Genomic DNA, 19,472 nt, shown 5'->3' with positions numbered 1-19,472 from the left:
CAGGGATTTAGCTTGCACTACACTAACAGGAAGACTATTCCATACCCTAACTACGTGCTGTGTAAAGAAGTGCTTCCTCAAATTCATTATAAAATGTTCTCCCACTAATTTCCACTTATGGCCACGAGTTCCAGTATTTAAACCAATATTGAAGCGCCCATTTGGCTACATTAAACCAGAGTCTGTGGGGAGGTAAACTGCTACATAATTAGTGGATGCGTATGTATGTGTTACATGGCAGCAGTTCCTGATGGGAGAATTTCCACATTAAATATGAGAATGGACGAAAGAAAATGTCAAATATGTATTTATAATCCATGGATAAGTATCCCTGCTGTAATTTCAGAGGTTAAAAAAGAAATTTGCAAAGTTTCAGGGCTGTACAGAATGAACGAGGGAATCAACCAGGAGTAAAAGCTGGAGAATAACTACACAGTATTTGACTTATTAGGCAGAGAACTGGCAGCTTATCGCAGGAGCCAGTCACAGAAAGAGAGACCCAGAGTCATTTTGATTGACAAAAACAGCAAATCAATAGGACTCCTGACAGTGCAGGTAGACAAGTGAATTGGGACAGTTCTCCATGGCCACCGGCCTGGTCTGCTGACCACGGTTACCTAACTACAGAGCGGCTAACCGCCTGCTTAGAAGCAACAGCAGCCACGTCCTGGTCCTGAAGATGCTTTTTTTTGTAGGCTGTCTTATTGAAGGCATACCCATCAGCGGAGGGGAAATTCTGGATACTGCGGTGCTAGAAATAAAATAAAATAAAAAAAACACAGCCAGCCGTTAGACAAATACTGTACTATCAGCAAGCTCCCTCATGCAATGCTGTGAACCACCAGTAGGGGGCGACTAAGCACTCACCTCCTGAGCCAACCGGTGCTCCACCTCTTCATGCCGCTGCATTTCAGGACTGACCAGGGACTCGGCCAGTTGGCTGAGTTCCTGTTCTCGGCTGGGTCCTATGGAGGGCAGCGTGGGTGGCTCCCAGCCATCCCGGAAGCGGGGCGAATAGGGGGCTGGATGCTGATCCTTGGGCCATTCCACCCTGGAGGCGGGGGGACGGGGCAGGTGGGGGGATGGGGTTGGCGGGGGGGGGGGGGGGGGGATACAAGGACATCAACAAAGTGAGGGGAGGAAGAGGAACGAACACAATGAACTCAGCTCATAGGCTCCTAATACCTACAAGGCACCAAAACAAAAAAACACTCATGCCCCCAGTACCGAATCCACTTACACTCATTTCCATACTCATATCATACTGTATAATAATCAGAATACTCATGCCGTAACACGCTGCGTCTATTACAGCTCCAGGAGTCAGACTTTCCAGTCGGTTCCAGCATTCTGCAGACGTGCTGTGGTGCCACTTACATTCTGAAGTGCTCCAGGTTCTTTACTGATCTCCAGGGTACTACAGCTGGCGGCATTTCATAAGTGGAGCTATTTAATCGCTCTAAAAGCAACCCACTGATTCTTTGTTATTCTTAACAGTCCTCTGGATTCTTTGCTCCTGCAGGTATTACCCTGATCTGCAGGTATTACCCTAATCTGTAGGTATTACCCTGATCTGCAGGTATTACCCTAATCTGCAGGTATTACCCTAATCTGTAGGTATTACCCTGATCTGCAGGTATTACCCTGATCTGTCTGGGGTCTGACTTATCACCCTGCAGGAAAGGGACATGTGTCCAGGTGTGGGGGGAGGGGGGGATTCTCGACCACAAGGGCCTCCTTACCTATCAAGGTTAATAAGTGAAGGAGTGGGATCACCTGTTGATTAGTGATCATCAGACATGTTTTTATTGTCATACTGAAAGAGAGCAGCAGCAGCCTTAATGATGTAATGACACAGTAACATAATGTAGCTCATGGACTGGGGCAGTGTTTCCCAACCCGTCCCACAGGGGCCCACAGAAAGTCCAGGTTTTTGCTTCCTCTACCCAGCTCCGGGGAGGGAGAAAAAACGTGAACTTTCTGGTAGGGGATTTGGTGGGAGCAAAAACATTCACCGACTGTGGGTTTCTAAGGACCCGATTGGGAAACTTTGGATTGGGGCCGTGCAGCAGCAGCTCCTGCTCCAACCACGAGGATGGGGCCACGCTCTGTGCTCCCACCTGCTCTTTGTCCAGCTGTCCCCCAGTGAGAGCCAGAGACGCCTTTCCTGGGGAGCGGTGGCGGAGTGCAGGAAGTCCACTGCCTCCCGTGTGAGCAGAGGGCTGATCACACCTTCGGCCAGCTCCACACCACCCGTGGCCTGGACCACCTGCAGGGGGTGACAGAGGTACGAGGGACACGGTAACACTACTAGCTCTGCACAGGCTGTCCTGGTAAGAGGTGTCATCAACATGGAAATTGTGCAGATATTTATCACCATTAATAAGCAAGAATGTGATATAAGATTGAAGAACATAGACTGATATTTATAAGTTCGCTGGCTTGAATCCCAGAACTGAAATTGCTGCATAAAACAAATTAAATGTAACTTAGAAACACAACTTAACTAACAATTTACTCTTAAATAAAAGAATAAACTCAGCCTAAAAATATGCTTTAAGGCATTCATAATAGTCGATTCACACATCGTAGATATGTTATCCACATATTCAGAGACCAGAATGTAAAATGCAGCAGCCCACTGATAAGGTATAAGGAAATAGAACTAAAAAATACACTCATTTGTCACTTTGAGTAGGAAACGTGACTTTATAAAAGCCGGATGGCACAGCAGGTGGATGACAACCAGTGTTTGAATAGATTTACTTACCATGTTTAACGGTGTAAACAAGAAGTGGACTAAGTCCAAAGCACTGGGATTCTGAATGCAGGACCGAAGCTTTGCCTGCAAAAAGACGGATGTTCAGCGCAGGCAGCACATGCACGCTGCTGATACTGCTGCTGTACCCACTCTCGGTATCTGATATTTAACTGCCTGAATGTCATCAACAGAGGAAACTCTTCATCCATAAAATGAGGAACGGCATTATGGCAGAAACTTCCAACCATCTGCAATTTAATAGTCTGCCTGTTTGTTTAAGGTAAATTAAGGACAAACATTTCAAAAAGTTCCAAGACTGGAAAACATCTTGCAAAAAAACAATGTGCAGAATTATTCCAAAGAGATCAAATCACATTTAAAATTACTTAGCAGATCCCATCTTCTAGGATAACTTCCACTTTCGAGGAATACGCATGCAGTCTGTAACTCTTTGAGTTTGGTTTAACTGAGCAGTGTACAAGTGAATAGATAGAAAGGTACAAATGTCACACACCTTACAGAGGATGTAACACTCTGCACATTCCTTATTATCCCCAAATCTTACCAAAAGGTTGAAGGCAAGCTTAAATTTTTGTAAGCAGTCAATAAATTCCTCCTGTGTGGGCAACTTTGCTCGTAGGGTGAGTACTCCCTCTAGTGGAGAAAACAAGTATGTCAATCCTGCACTCCACAATGGCATTATCAAGATAATTTAAGCAATCTGTAGTTTATTTTTTTGTGGATCAGCCTGTTATACTCTGATAAGGGTACCCTTACTGAAAGCATGATACCTTCCCCAGGTCACTGCAGGTTTTATGAAACAACATTAACATGTTCGGAGTACAGCGCTATCGACCCTGACTGATGTTGCATGTTGACGTCATCTGGCAAGTGACAACCCAGCAGTCCAGCATGCCTGACGAAAAACAGGCCAGTGGCTAGTACAGTCTGGCAGGGCTAGAACCTGGACTATTTTTGCCAAGAGGTTTTTTTATCATTACTTTATGTCCATGAAACAGATTTAAGTTGGTTCACAAAATAATAGCTTTGTGACACTGAGCAGAGAGTTGCTCCTCACCTCCCGGCCCCCTCTTCTTGTTCTTTGACTTCTTCCTCTTTGAAAGCTCACTGAATGCTTCAGCTGCCTTCTGCAGTTTAGTCACGAAATACTCAATGTCGTCTAAGATGTGATTGAGAATTTGCTGCAATAGGAAGTGAATTGTCCATCGTGAAAACACAGTCATAGCCATGTACTTTAAGGATTTACAAGAGAAAATAACAAATCATCATCTTTAATTTCAGAGTATACACTTCTAAATGAGAAGGGTGTAACTGAAGATGGGGTATACATGGAACTGAGGAGGGTATAATTAAAGACGGTATACAACAGAATGAGGAGAATATAATTAAAGACGGGTATATATCTGAATGAGAAGAATATAATTAAAGACGGGTATATATCTGAATGAGGAGAATATAATTAAAGACGGGTATATATCTGAATGAGGAGAATATAATTAAAGACAGGGGTATATATCTGAATGAGGAGGGTATAATTAAAGACAAGGGTATATATCTGAATGAGGAGGGTATAATATAAAAATGAAATATATTTGAATGAGGAGGGTATGATTAAAGAAGGAATATGTCTGAATGTGGAAGGTATGATTAAAGACGGAATATATCTGAATAAGGAGGGTATAATTAAAGGCAAAATATATCTGAATGAGGAGGGTATCATAAAGACAGGTATATATTTAAATGAGGAGGGTACAATTAAAGACAAGGGTATATATCTGAATGAGGAGGGTACAATGTAAAGATGAAATATATCTGAATGAGAAGGGTATAATAAAAGACAAGGAATACGTCTGAATGTGGAGGGTATAATTAAAGACGGAATTTATCTGAATGAGGAGGGTATCACTTAAAGACATAATTTATCTGAATGAGGAGGGTATCATTTAAATACGGGGTATCCATGAGAATGAGGAGGGTCATGGTATGTATCGGAGTGACCATCACCCATCAGTAGCCTGCCCTAACAGGAATCGCACAGGGGAATCAGCCAGAAGGTCCAGCATTCTGCAGACGAGCTGTGGTGCCACTTACCACGTCACGGTCGATCCTGGCTGCAGTCATCTCGGGGGGCTCGTCCTGGCCAGAGTGCAGCCTGTGCTCGCCATCTGCCGTGAGAGACACAGCGATGGCCTTAAGTTGTGACCAAGGTGCTGCGTACAGTTAGCCGTGGCTACGCTATGCGCACAGAGTGTGAGTGCTGATGTTTAGCTGATGTTATTTGCAGCCCCCTTCCACAGACAGGGCTGAAACATCTTCATGATGGACATCCCTCAAAACCGGCATTTCTCCCTGGGGGGGCAACTGTAATGGTAAGGTGTGTGACATCACTGCACCCCCAAGATGTATCAGCACCCTCACAGTCAGGCAGTTTGCCGGCTGTCCGGGTCGACCAAGCCGCCACTCGGCTCTTGACATCCACGTGCGTGGTGGGGGCAGGGAGGCCAGGGGCTGGGGCTGTTGGGGGTGGGGGGATGGCCCCATCGCTCTTCAGGATCATCCTGGACATACACAGACACATGACAAGAAGAGGGGACCTGGCTGAACAATCAGAGGCAGCAATATGAAACAGAAGCAAGATTCAGGGAGTAGGGAGTCCATAATTGGTGCCTTTTGGAAGGTAACCATGGCAACAGAATGGCGAGTGATCACTGCTCCGCAATTTACATGTTACCAGCCACTATTCATCACCACAACATTATTATCATTATTTTTATTTTGTTCTTATTGTTACTAATATTGTTATTGTTATTGCTATTAATGTTGCTGTTATTGCTGAAATTGTTATTGTTGTTGTTGCTGCTGCTGCCGTTATTATAAAAGTGTCAAGTGATGAATGAATTACGTTATTTTTAGTGCTATGGCAAGGAAAATGGTCACAGAGCTACATGGCACAGACACCAATGTGGTCTGAGTGCAGACACACACTAAAGCTGATGTCTGTCTGACACACTAGAATGTGTTAATGCTCCAGAATGGCCTCGTACCTGAGCACCTCAGGCCTTCTCTTTACTTTACCACCCTTGTGGTCACCAATGGCACTTTCAATATCGGCATGGATCACATCAGCCTGACGGAAGACAAGATGTGCTTTCATACTGGAATTAGCCACAGCCTTCGCGCTTCGAGATTTTGATTAATCTCAACACTATTCTCAGCTGAATAAAATCCGCATGTTAAAACAGCCTGTCTGCTTTGCTATGAATTGTTTTAGTGATTTATTACATATAAATAGCATGATAATAAAGTTAATTTATAATATGATTTTTGTGAAATTCCAAGATTCTGCAGTGAATGAACGTAGACAGAGGATCAGTGGCCATAGAGCACAGGATCCATGTGTAGGTAAAGTCAATTCAAGTCAAAGTCAATTTAAGTCAAAGTCAATTCAAGTCAAAGTCAATTCAAGTCAAAGTCAATTCAAGTCAAAGTCAATTCAAGTATCCTCTTCTCCACTGCACTGCCCCTCCTGAGGCCTGTCAATGCATAACCTGAAATGGCGGTGACCCCCGCTGCCCCCGTTCCCTACCAGTCCCATGCACTGGCCAGGCTGTGGCTCACCTGGATGTGGTCACACTGGAAGAGGTGGAGATCCGGCTTGCTCTGGCCCGGCTCCTTGCAGACCAGGGCCAGGATGGAGTCGTAGCTGCAGGCCTTGAGCAGTGCCTGGCAGTGCTGGACGGTACCCAGGGGGAAATTCTCCAGCTCATTCTGGAACCCAACAACAAAACAGACATAAGAGCTGCTTCCCAAAGATAGTAAAGCAACATCCCATCAGCAGCAGTACCCTTAAAATGCCGTGATAAAAGGGCCAATAATTACCTTGACTTCACTAAAGCTTTACAGAGCTAAAATTACCTGAATTGATGGAGTCAAAGGCTACAAAACTACATAAACTACATAAAAGCACCTATAAGACATAAAACAACCCAAAGAAAGAGGCAACAGGGAAACTTCCAGATGTTACTGTTCCTTTAAATCAGTGGTCCTCAATTATATTCCTGGTTCCTCCAGTGCCAGAGTATTTTCATTCCAACCCTGCCTTAATCAGATTCAGATGGTCTTTAATTGGCAATGTGGCTGGAATAAAGGCATTCTGGCGGGGGGAACAGAACTGAGAACGACTGCCTTAAATTAAGAGGTACTACTTAACAGTAAGGCTCCCTTTTGCCATTTATAAATGGCCTTATTGTCAAGTGGCACCAATTAAGCTAAGGCAGAGGCAGCTATAACGTAAAGTAAAAGCCGTGTTTCAATTGGCTCAGTAGACATAGTGAACACTGGCTACCTCATTAGCTACAAGAACGGCAACCAGAACCCTGAAAGAAAGACAGCAGCCCCTGAGGAAAACCCTAGATGAACCTCCAACCTGCTAAAGAGCTGAGCTGGATGTTTTACAGGAGAAAACAGCCTGTGACTAAACGGGCAGTGGGAAGGCGGATGTCATCTTACAAGGGCATTCAATCCTAAACAGCTTGCAGAACAGCAAAATGTCAGATCTGCAATTCAAATGTCAAACTGTCTTCTGCTTTGCCTAAATCACATGTCTGTGCGTGTTCTGCTTAAAGGATAAAGAGAAGGAGATATAATCTTAGCATTTGGCTAATGTTTCCTCATTTGTACAGTTTGGGTGGATATCTAATGACTACTATACCTGAATTGAAACAACATACATTTAGAAGCCAGCAGCACTGGCTTCAGTTCATTAGCTTCATTTCGGGGGCGGTAGGTAGCGAGTCACGGGCCAGCACAACAGTTACCTTGGTGTCGGCATCGACGAGGCTCACGGCCTTGTCGTCCACCTGCAGCATCATGTCCTGGGTCCACACCTTGCCCTTGGCATCCAGCAGCTTCAGCTTCCGCAGCCCGTCCTCCACACTCATTATGGCCTCCTTGCGGTCCATTACGAAGGTCGTCAAATGCTGGAGGAGGCAGAGGTCGACATGGGGAGCCCAGCATGAGCCCAGACGTGTATCCTGTCCATATTGTGATAACTCAATTCTACCAGCCACCTCCTCGATCAATGTTTCCCAATCTGGTCCTGGGGACCCACAGACAGTCCACATTTTTGCTCCCTCCCAGCATGTGGACTGTCTGGTAGAGAGCTCTGAGGGACCAACAACATGGGGGGGGGAGGGCAGGGGCCTGGAGTCTAGTGCAAAGGGCACAAAGCTGGGGTTCACCTAGGACGAGATGCCAGTCCATCACAGTACACTTACCCTCACAATCATACGTTACTGGCGTACGGGGAAAAAAAACGTAATACAGGGAAGAAATCCATGTAATGTGAGCAGAATAAGCCAACAGCATACTTTCAAATCCCTACTGCTGGGGTTGCTATCCAGTGAAGCACCAAACTGCCCTGGAATGACCCAACAATCACTTCTGATCATCCAGAATCAGTTGGCAGACATGACAGATCAAACAGACATCTGTTAAACAAAATGAAAATCCAAAATGACATGAGAATGACCTGCTTGTTCTTACCTCCACATGGTACTGCGTGGTCTCTGTCATACTGCAGGTATTGTTTTTGCTGTAATTCTTCCTTTGGTCTTTTGGGGGAGAGGACAACAAGTCAACAAATGTTGATAAACAACAGCATGACACGAGCAAGCAATTCCTACTGCAAACAGTGGCAATTGTACAAATTTACTGCCAGAGCCTCCTGAATCGCCACGGTAACGTGGAAAGTACGAGTTGCAAAGAGCATGCAGAATGGCACTCTCACACCATTGTGTCAGACACGGCAGAGCACACAGGCAGGCGGACAGCAGACGCCGCTCCGCACAGCTGGCTCAGCGGAGAGCTGCTAATCCCCGTTTCGTTCGTTGTTTTTCATTTATTTATCCGGCCAAAGAAAATGATTCACGGGCAATAATGCAGAAATCCGTCACATACGAATAAAAGGTCCCAAATAGCTCCCCATTTCTGGAGAAATTTAAAAGGTAAATTGTTTTTCTTCTTGTGCAGATCACATGCAGCTGATCCTAAAGATTTTTTTGTGCACTGCGGAAAGGAGAGCAAGTACTTTAACATCCTAATGTGTTCTGTAAGTTTATCAACAGTTAAATTCCTGTTCTTAGCAAATGTATGTTTTTGATTGCGGAAATTTCCGCTTTGCCAAAAGCTACGTAGTGAGTGACCCACACACCAAAGAGACAGCAGGAAAAAATGCATTTTACTAATTAAATAACCTGTATTTGGTGTCAATATATAGTGACAAATATACTCATTTCTGTGCTATTTCCAGTTAAGTGACGAGTAAATAGGAAAGTAATATCAGTGGATTACTAAAAACGCTCACACTGCACCACAACGGCAGACAGGCAGGGGCCTGCTTGCTTATACCTTTCTTTTTATGTTTGGAGGATGTTTGGAAGAAGTACAAGCCATCTGTTCCTGCGAGCACACGGGACAGAAGAGAGCGTTGACAGGCACACATATGACAGCAGGACACACTATGCTACCCTGGACTTCAGGTCACCACCGGGCAACAGGCAAAACCCTACAAAAATCCGGTCAGTAACCCCAGGTACTGAAATTAGAGAAACCTGCATGCAAGCAAAATATACCAAATGAACTGAACCTAATAACCTAATCAGATGTTAAGTGGTGGATAAATAGACTGTCAGCTGCACCCTGTGTTTCCCACAGCTGGCTCCGGATCACCGGTGGAGGGTGGAGGACATGAACAGGAGGAAAGATGTTCCTTCCTATAACAGCACTGGCCCCTTCTAAGGGGAATAATTACTTTAGCCTCTGGGTGGCGCTAAATGAATATCAGTCACTCTTTAGAAATGCAGCAAATATGGATCAAACTCATTTGAAAAGAGGTACTAGCACGTCTGCATTTGTGGAACTATTACCGAGTGTGTAACACGCTAGGATGTCTTTTTTACAGAAATCAGAAACAAGAAGCACATTTCTATTTCCTATTTTGCCAAACAATGGGTGTACAATGAATTTCCAATGCCATGGCTATGACAAAACAGTCCATTACCACTGTATCTCACTTCATTTACTGTAATGATTTAGGCAGAGGCTCTTTTCATCTTGTAGAGGCATGATTATTCTTCAGAAATTTTTTATTTTCAACCATTCTGCCTGTCAATCAATATAACAAAAATGCAGTAACCAGGGCAACCGGCACACAACATGCCCTAGGTTGCAGTGGTGATATTCAAATTAACAATTTGCACCTGTGCTGATTTACATAATCATACTTAGTAAACACTGTACTATGTATAATTATCGACCAGGGTCTATTAAACTCCAGTCTGTCAAATAAATGTGTCACAGAGGCACAATAAGCATGCCAAGTTGGCTTTGTTGACGAAATGCCAGGGACCTTCATCTCAGAGCAGGTGAAACCTGCGTCCCGTGGGCTGAACGCCCAGCAGCTTCCCTGATTAGCCGTCACGAGCAGAAAGCTGCCCTGCATGCAGGCACATCGCGGGACACCTACTGCATACAGCTGGGCCCTTCTGCTACGTGAAATCACAGTTAGCGTATTTGTCAGCAGTAGGCTCTCAGAAACCTCCAGCGCTGAGGAGCACGCCCTCTTAGCCTGGTCTGCTCTGATACATATTGCAGATCGCACAGACTGCTCTAAGAAGTAATGTTATCATTCGTACACAAAAGTAATTGAAATGTTTGAACATGTCAACATTTAAAGAGAGTAACATTTCAAGCAGAAAAGAAATCGCAAGGCTAGACAAATTAGGTTAGGTTGCTGTCTGGGGGAAACAGCTAGTTTGTGATACACTGATTGAAGAGCAGCTGAGTAAACAAAGGGCTCAATTTCCAAAAGGCCATTGGTGTCTCATAGAAGTTCCTCTTTACTGCTGTGACACTGAGCCTAATATTGTTCTGTATTTGCAGCAGAGCATGTCTCTATGTGTTCAATGAGGGCGCTGGAAGCTATGCCCCATAATGCCCCATAACATTACGGATGACGCAGGCAAGCAGTGATGGGTGGTGTATTCAAAACCCAGGGGCCGAGTCTTCGGAAGCTGTGATACGCACCATACAGAGCCTTAGCGTTGGTCTTTGAGCCTGGTTTGCGGCCTGGTTGCTCAGAAGCCTGTGAACCGTGCCCCCTACACAGGAGACAAGGGTTTGAAAACACTTGATGAGTGAACAAACGCACTCTGCATGGCGAGGATCTCCGGTATCATGAGCCTTTAGCTCAGTGAGCTCTTTGACACCTGATATTTTCATGATTCCTTGACTTTTTTTAATAGTGGTAAATAATAAATAGCTTTAATGATGACATTGCACACTTTCGCTTCAAAACGGACTGCTGATTGCTGCAGAGTAATATAGGACACTGTTGCTACTAGCAGTAATCACCAAGATACCTCATTTTGATTAACATGCAAATTTACCCATTTATATAGCTGGAAATTATATGGCTGCAACTCAGGATAAATACATACACAAATGTATAACAGCAGGATCTTTTTCCAGGATACAAACCTTAACCTTAAGCGTATCCTTACCCAGCAACTAACAAGACGTCACAGTATACATTTAGTTAAAAGGAATCACATTTGTATGGAATTATAGTACCATTCTGTGTTTGTGTTATAATACCATAAGTTGATTATCTAAATACAATTGTAAATAAGTACACCATTCCTGAAAGTGATTAGCAATGATTAATGCAATACTTCAGCAAAGGGGGAAGAAGAAAATGGACTGACATTTATTTTGACCGAATCCATGAAGAGGATTGACAGACTAAAAATGTCAGTCATACTGGGACTGGCTGACCAGTCCTAATTTTTAGAAGACAATTTTAAAATTCTAAAACGAGAAGCATTCCTACCTACCTGCACTCGTACTTGTGCAAAATGGCAAATAGAGCATCGTTTCATTTAATTTAAAGCAAAGATGGCATCCGAGTTCCTTTCAGTGGTGAACTATGAAACACTGTATACTTACTTCAGTGGGGAGCTGTAGGAATCAAACCCCCCAGAGGGGTAGACTGGGGGGGTGTAGCCATTCATTCTGGGATTCCCAGAGGGTCACCTTCAAGGGTGAGGGGCAGAGAGAGAGGAGGGAGAGGGAGGGAGAGCACACCATGGATTGAACATCAGGTGACCAAAATGTCTGTGAGACATGATCTACCTAGAGATCCTGCAACAGAATATACGAAATAAAGCATCACACAGAAACCAGATACCATGGGGTAGATTAGTTACAGCAGGAGGCAGGTTTAATATTTTAATGAAAAGTACAACTATAAAAAAACATTTTCATAAGATACAACTATACAAGTTAGTCTCATCCATTAATGAAGCACCGGAGGCCTCAAAGCAGAACAATGGCCACAGCACGCTGGTCCCAGACCTAGAGAAAAGCACCCAGACACTGAGAGCAGAGGAACAAGGGGCTTTCCCACTCTGTGTTACACTACAGGGTTGTCATATGACCTGGCATGCATTCTAGGACCTTTGTATCATGCTGGATCTTCGATTCTCAAAATATTCAGTAGAACAGAAAATGAAGCCTTGGCGCATCAGAAACACATGTTGTAAAGGATAAAATAATAGGGAGAGAGGGAAGTTCAGAGCTTAGAGCAACATCATAAAGACAGCAGGTGGCCCTGGAAGGAGAATTGCAACATGTAAACTGCGGCTGGTTAATCTTAACCTAAACTGTCTCAGTAAGACATTCAGCTTTATAATCAAGTCTGAGGCTGCAGTTTAGTTTGAAGCCAATTGCTAAACAATTAACTAATGTTAAATTGTAGCAGAAGATGCCTGATCTGAACATTAACACAAAGCTATGCAAAGAACATAAGAACGTAAGAAATTTACAAACGAGAGGAGGCCAATCGGCCCATCAAGCTCATTTGGGGAGAACTTAACTAATAGCTCAGAGTCGTTAAAATCTTATCTAGCTCTGTTTTAAAGGAACCCAGGGTTTTAGCTTGCGCTACACTAACAGGAAGACTATTCCATACTCTAACTAAATGCTGTATAAAGAAGTGCTTCCTCAAATCCATTTTAAAATGTTCTCCCGCTAATTTCCACCTGTGGCCACGAGTTCTAGTATTTAAACTAATACTGAAATAGCCATTTGATTGAACAGCATCCACACCTGTGAGAATCTTATATACCTGGATCATGCCCCCCCCCCTTAGTCTCCTTTACTCGAAGCTGAACAGATTCAGCTCAGCTAACCTCTCCTCATAAGAAATTCCTCTAAGACCAGGAATCATTCTCGTCACCCTATGTTGCACCCTTTCCAAGGCAACAATGTCCTTTTTTAGGTATGGTGACCAAACCTGCACACAATGTTCTAGGTGGGATCTTACCAAGAAATTGTATAGTCTTTGCATCATCTCCCTTGACTTAAACTCCACACACCTAGAGATGTAACCCAACATCCTATTGGCCTTTTTTATTGCTTCCCCACACTGGTGAGAGTGGGACATAGAAGCATCAACTTACTCCCTGAGGTCTTTCTTATAATCAGCTACTTTTATTTCAATGGAACCCTTAAAATATCTGTACTTTATATTTCTGCTCTCTGCATGGATCACCTTACATTTATCTACGTTAAATTTCAGCTGCCATGTATCAGTCCATTCGCCAATTAAATCAAGATCCCGTTGTAGCCTCTGTGCTGCTAGTTCAGTATCTGTTACACCACCCACTTTGGTGTCATCTTCAAATTTAACCAGTTTACTGTATGTATTGGTGTCAATATCATGAATGTAAATTAGGAACAATAGTGGTTCTAAAATTGAACCCTGTGTTACCCCAATATGAACGCAGGCCCACTGTGACATTGTGCCTCTAATAACTACTTGCTGCTTCCTGTCTGTTAACCCGTTCTCAATCCAAACTGCTACAGTTATTAAAATCCCCGCAGCTTTGACCTTAAGCAGCAGCCATTTGTGGGGGACAACATCAAAGGTCTTCTGGATATCTAAGTAGATCACATCATAGGCCTTTTTGTGATTAATTTCTCTTGCAGCTTTCTCAGAGAACTCAAGTAGATTAATTAAACAGGATCTACATCTCCTAAATCCATGTTTAGGAGTGTGAGATGCCTTTTCAAGTCGTAAATCATCTATGTAAATGACTGAATCACTGGCCACCTGCGCCTCATCGTTTGTGACACAATAACTTGCCCTTAAAAAGCTCATCACAGCCAAGGAGCGTCACTCTTTCCAGATGTCCTCAGATTACAGGGACATTCAGCTTCATGTCACCTGGCACATGGACTCGCTGCTCCTCCCACACTGCCAAAGGTGTGAGGGACACCAAAGTGTGTGAGAAAACTGGTGAAACTGTCCACTGTACTGTTATGGATCCACCCATGTATCGATTACTGTTGGAAAATGTTTATGGCAATTACCTGGGGAGTAAATGTATATTTGCTCAGAAAAAATATATATTTAAGCAAAAAAAAAACAATTGACATAAGAACATATGAAAATTAACATTTAATAGCAACACAATAAAAAATAAAAAAGAATTCCTTTTGTTCTTCTAAAAGCTACTTATACAGTATCTGAATGGAACACTGCTTCAGTTCCCAAAACTGTCCTCAGGGGCACCTCAGCCATTCCATGTGTTCATTAAATTTCATCACCAAGGGGGTTTTCCCTAAGCAGGATTAAGGGAAAGTCTGACTTATTTTGACAAGTCTGGCTCATTTAAAAGGGGAGTTCCGTTTCATTCATCAAGGTGTCTTAAATGAATCCCCACTGAGTTACCATGGTAACAGGGGAGTAAACAAGTCTGCTCCGGACCAGGCCCCTGTACTACAAAGCTACTCGCTACTCGTTACTGGCTTATCGGGGTAACTTGTCGGATTTAAGGTAGCCTGGGCAAAATGTAAGTGAATGAATATGAAGTCCATTTAAACTGTGGCACCTTAAATCCGACGAGTTACCCCGGTAAGCCAGTAACCCCGCTTCGTAGTACAGGCCACAGGTTAACAGTCTCGCTTAGTTAAGCATTGGCTCAAAGAACGTCCAATGTGTGGGAACACATTCCCAAAAGATCATTCCGTTGGATGAAATTCCACGCTCTCACTGCTCATGTCATATAATAAAGCCTATAAAAATCATGCCTCTTTTTTTAATTCCAAAATAATTAAAATAATTGTACCCATATTACAAAGGTCAAACATGAAATGCAATGACTGAAATTGAAAAAAAAATCCATTAAAATAATATGAACAGGATATTTTATATTTTGTTTAGTCACAGTCTACTTTTAAAGTTTATTAGTAAAAAGCAAAAACAAGATACGGTTATTTGTGCAGAACATTTCATAGGGATGCGATTGAAAGTATTTTACGGAGATCAAATAATACAGAATGACATTATTGTGACGATCGCCGGTGAAATGGGTGATAGCTCAGGCAGGAGAGCGAGCAAGGAACAGGCAGGCAGGCAGACTTCGGGGTAAACGGGGATTTAATCGGGGCAAGAGCAGGACAGAACACGGGCATCGACAAACATCAATGACAGACACTGAACTCTGGTAAGACATGGACTCAAATAGACAGGACTGATTGAATATAATTGGACACAGCTGGGTACGATCAGGGAAGCACACGTGAATAATCAGGGGGGCGTGGCACACAGGAGGATCGGACAAGCCGGGTATGACAATTATACAGTAAGAATGACACATGAATGTAACCCAGAAGGTTCCCCATTGGCCATGGGAATCGAACCAGGATCTTTCACTGTGAAAAGCAACAGCATAAACCACTGTACCACCATGCCACTGCACTAGGTACTGCTAACATTTACGTAAATTTAGTCTGTCTGCAATTCTTTGCCAAGCCAACTCCCTGGCTGTATTTATGGCCACATTATTGCCTTTTTAAGCAATTACATCCTTGTATTTTTCATACAGCTCCATCAGCAGCATTTGTTCTTGAAATGGCTTCATAACGCCCATAAGTAAACATCAAATTCCTAATTAATTTCCTAATTAGGATTTTAAGTTTAACTAATTTCCTAATTTCCCTCTGAGGATCAAACAAGTAGGATCTCATCACTCGGTAAAATGACAAACATTTGCCTAATTAATAATGTTTCCTAGGCTGCGCAGAAAACTTCTCAGCATTTTTGAAGGTCGTAGAGGTTCTTCAGATCTGCCACATACTGATTTGAGCACTGACACGCTGACCTTCATTTAGGTTCAGTCACATTCACTCACTTTACCTCTGCACTCGTATGTCTTTGTTGACAGCCATGGTACTCCTGGTTTCACACAAGAGCAGGAATCACAACCGTGTCCCTTTTAGTGATTCTTAACCTTCTACAAACTGATTAGAGATCAGTACACAGAACCATTCTCCAGAACCAAAGGTATCAGGATTATATCTGACGTTACTTGTACGTTCCATATGCAAATGCTTTTGTCCAAAGAGAGGTGGGAGTAAAAGGTCATAAAGTACAGCATCCCTTGAGGTTAAGGATCTTACGAACAGTAATATGATCACTGCGCAGGTTGTGGGATTTGAACCCACAATATTCTGAACATGGGCCCTAACCCACTGTGCTGCACACCATCCCCTACCTGAGCCTGAAAAATGATAAGGCTCATTATGTCCAATTAACAGAGCCTTGATCTGCCGTCACTCTCTTGCAGCCAACCTCTCTTCATCGACTACATCGGACTCCAGCACAATGTGACAGTAACCTGAGCCCTTGGGTAGGTTCTGTAGTTATGTGGTGGCTGTCTGGTCATGCTGAGCCGCAGTTAGAGTTCCACTATGCAGTGAGTCAAGACACTGAAGCTCCTCATTCCTCAGGTGACCCAGCCCACTTCAGGTCATCATAAACCTGGACGTAAGGTGAACTGAACCATTCAGAGTTAATGCCTTAATGGGCTTTCAGTCTACAGGATACGAACCACACTGACTTTTTAATCGACGTCTGTCTGTATCAGACTGTTCACATCGCAACCATCCATGTTTTTTGACCCCTGGACCCTCTCTCAGACAGCACAGGGCACAAGGCAGGGCTACAGTCCGGATGGGATCCATCGCAAGGTACGTGCACACACCTACACACATACAGATACACACAACAATTCACAGGTTTACGTTAAAGATGTCGGACATCAGACTTACGTATTCAGGTATCCGTCGACTTCCTTCCTATCGCATTTACACCCAAGGTGTAAGGTGTAGTTAACAATATACACTGATGGAGAGACGCCTGAAAGCAGGCCTAGTTGGATGTTAGTGGGTGTATCCTGTAGTGTAACAGCTGCAGGAGAACGGGCAGCACTGCAAGCTATATAATGACCCACTGTCCATATCTAACTGGTAATGCAATAAGCAGACATGATACAGATACAGTACCTGTACTGTGCTATTTCATTGGATAAAAAGAAAGATACTTTGCTGTACTGTACAATGAAATATTTCACCACCAGAACCCCATGACTGCACCTGCACCTGCGTTTCCACGCCTACACCTGTGCATTCATAACTGCGCATGTGCTTCCATGACTGCATCTGTGCATCCATAACATGACAAAGAAACAGGCTGTATGGCTGATTTAGGAACATGATAAGCACAATACGCCACCGTCCCGCATATGTGTTTATAACGTACACCTGTTTGCACGGAATTCCCACTGGTTTCCATTTTAATTCTAATGTAATAAACAAAATGAGTTTGTCTTATGGGAACACCCCTTAACATATTTCTTCTTTATGTTTTGCTTGTGAAGACACAAAGATTTAGGAAAGTCCTTTATGTCTTATTAGAATATAGTGTCCATATGCCAACAGACTGAGGTGCAGGGTCAGTGGATTTCACTCAGAGTCTCTGTGTGTATGTGTGTGTGTAATGTATACAGTACATTGCAGGGACCAAATGTCCCCACAATGTACTAAAAACCTGTTATTTTGACAATGTTTCAGTCCCCGCAAGGGGAAATTTTTGGGAAAGTCTTGTATTTTGTTCGATTACTTTGGTTACTTATGGTTCAGGTTAGGGCTGGGTAGGGTTTAAGGTTGTCATTTGTGGTATTAGGGTTTTGCCCAGAGAAATGAATGGATGGTCCCCACAAAAACTGCCAGCCAGTCCACATTTCTGCTCCCTCCCAGTTCCCAAAGCAAAATCGCGGCCAGTCTGGGGGTCTCTGAGGATTGGGTTGAGAAACACTGCTGTAGTGGTTGCCCACCAAGGCCTCGCCACACCAGCCAGGCCTCAGCCTTCCTGCTAAACTGGACGGCATGCAGCCCACGTCAGGATGCCAATGCGTGTAATCAGGTCACGACGGGAGCCCGATCCAGCAGTCACGTTACACCCCCCACCCCGGCGAGTCAGCCGCAGGTGTAACCGCAGTGTGTGGACACTGCACACCTCCGGACACACTTCCTGTCCTATCACTTCACTGGCACCCCGTTTAGTAAGCGACTCATGTCCACCTGCCTCCAGACGACGAGTCTGACAAAACAAGAAAGAAATTTGAAAAAGAGATGATTAAAAAAAAACATTAAAATAAGCACAAGTGCTTCTCAACAAATACCTATTGCCATTAATCCAGACCTTAGCTGTGTAACACTAAATGGCAAAATGGGAATGACTGTGTAGCAGGCCATAGTAGCACACAACGGAGGCATCAAACAGCAGGTACCTACTGCTCCGCTATTGGCTTACTGATTGAGTTTTTAACTAGCATGGTTTCTGGGCTTTTATGTAAGTCGCAAACAAAATGTAACCAAATGTGCATGTGTTAAAAAAGAAGCCGAAATGACAGGCTGTCACATGTGCTGTGAGAGAATGGGGATCGGCTGACACCACCGGCTTTAATTAGACCCTCTCTGTCTGATGGGTGGGAAATCTGTGGGCGACTTGTTCGGATGGCTGGAAGGTCCCAGAAAACGTAAATATCTAGTGCAGCAAATAGAGGAGCACAGGGCTGTCACAAGAACCGCCATTTTACAGAGTCATCTTTCACTTCTAGTAAACATCTTAGCTCTGGATGTTGAATACAATAATTGGGCTTCGTGGGGGCCGGACTAACGTCTCTGGGGGCCCTAGGCTGACAGGGGTAGGGGGTGCCTAAGGGAGCCATTCCAGCTATTTTTTTTAAGCCAAAAGAGAAACGAGGGAATTAAAAATGATGGAATGTTAATATGCTAATCAAAGCACAGGGTGCCCACAATAAAACTTAGGGGCTTGTGTGTTGGTAGTAAAATTCGCCAAATGTGAGGAGGGGGGTATTGCATTGGTGGATCGAACGACCAAATTTCAGATTTCAGATATATTGTACTATTACAGATCATAACCTTTAACCAAAATTGCTCTATAAATGGTTTGCAGTGGACATCTTAGCTGTGTGTTTTGTTACAAAGTCAAAATCTGCAAGGAACCCCCTACAATGTGTGGCCTAGGGTTGCCCCACCAGGCATTGAGCCGACCCCTCAGCAGTGCACACATGCAACGCGAAGCCTGACCAGCAACAAAAACATTAGGTATCGTGAAAACGTGTCAGGACACTGAGGCTGGGGCAGTAATCCTTCCTGGAAAAACCAGGGACAACCCAAGAGACAGTGGGAAGCGAGGATCCATGAAGAGCTTCAGCCCAGTACAGGCAGGCTGGGCAGCTGGGATCCTACCCAGCAGGAC

General features: G+C 43.8%; 1 protein-coding gene across 5 annotated transcripts in view; it reads right to left on the bottom strand.

Annotated features, from left to right (window-relative positions):
• Positions 1-19,472, bottom strand: part of eps8a (epidermal growth factor receptor pathway substrate 8a) — a 44,974-nt gene that overhangs the window by 8,517 nt on the left and 16,985 nt on the right. For 2 of the 5 annotated variants that reach the window (XM_049028102.1, XM_049028109.1), the window contains exons 2-16: positions 11,789-11,875; positions 10,868-10,941; positions 9,191-9,241; positions 8,327-8,394; positions 7,600-7,761; positions 6,401-6,550; positions 5,827-5,909; positions 5,201-5,340; positions 4,874-4,947; positions 3,840-3,963; positions 3,327-3,415; positions 2,771-2,845; positions 2,121-2,269; positions 868-1,051; positions 618-751 (exon numbers count right to left, since the gene is read on the bottom strand). In XM_049028102.1, the coding sequence (XP_048884059.1) occupies positions 618-751; positions 868-1,051; positions 2,121-2,269; positions 2,771-2,845; positions 3,327-3,415; positions 3,840-3,963; positions 4,874-4,947; positions 5,201-5,340; positions 5,827-5,909; positions 6,401-6,550; positions 7,600-7,761; positions 8,327-8,394; positions 9,191-9,241; positions 10,868-10,941; positions 11,789-11,853 (1,622 nt within the window). In that variant the 5' untranslated portion in view covers positions 11,854-11,875. The remainder of the gene's footprint in view (positions 1-617; positions 752-867; positions 1,052-2,120; positions 2,270-2,770; positions 2,846-3,326; positions 3,416-3,839; positions 3,964-4,873; positions 4,948-5,200; positions 5,341-5,826; positions 5,910-6,400; positions 6,551-7,599; positions 7,762-8,326; positions 8,395-9,190; positions 9,242-10,867; positions 10,942-11,788; positions 11,876-19,472) is intronic. The other 3 variants (XM_049028115.1, XM_049028134.1, XM_049028124.1) reach the window with 3 other exon arrangements.

This window comes from Brienomyrus brachyistius, chromosome 1 (assembly GCF_023856365.1).
Source record: "Brienomyrus brachyistius isolate T26 chromosome 1, BBRACH_0.4, whole genome shotgun sequence".
Lineage (NCBI taxonomy): Eukaryota > Metazoa > Chordata > Actinopteri > Osteoglossiformes > Mormyridae > Brienomyrus > Brienomyrus brachyistius.
Note: the sequence above shows the minus strand (reverse complement) of the source record. Positions and strands in the feature narration are given on the sequence as shown.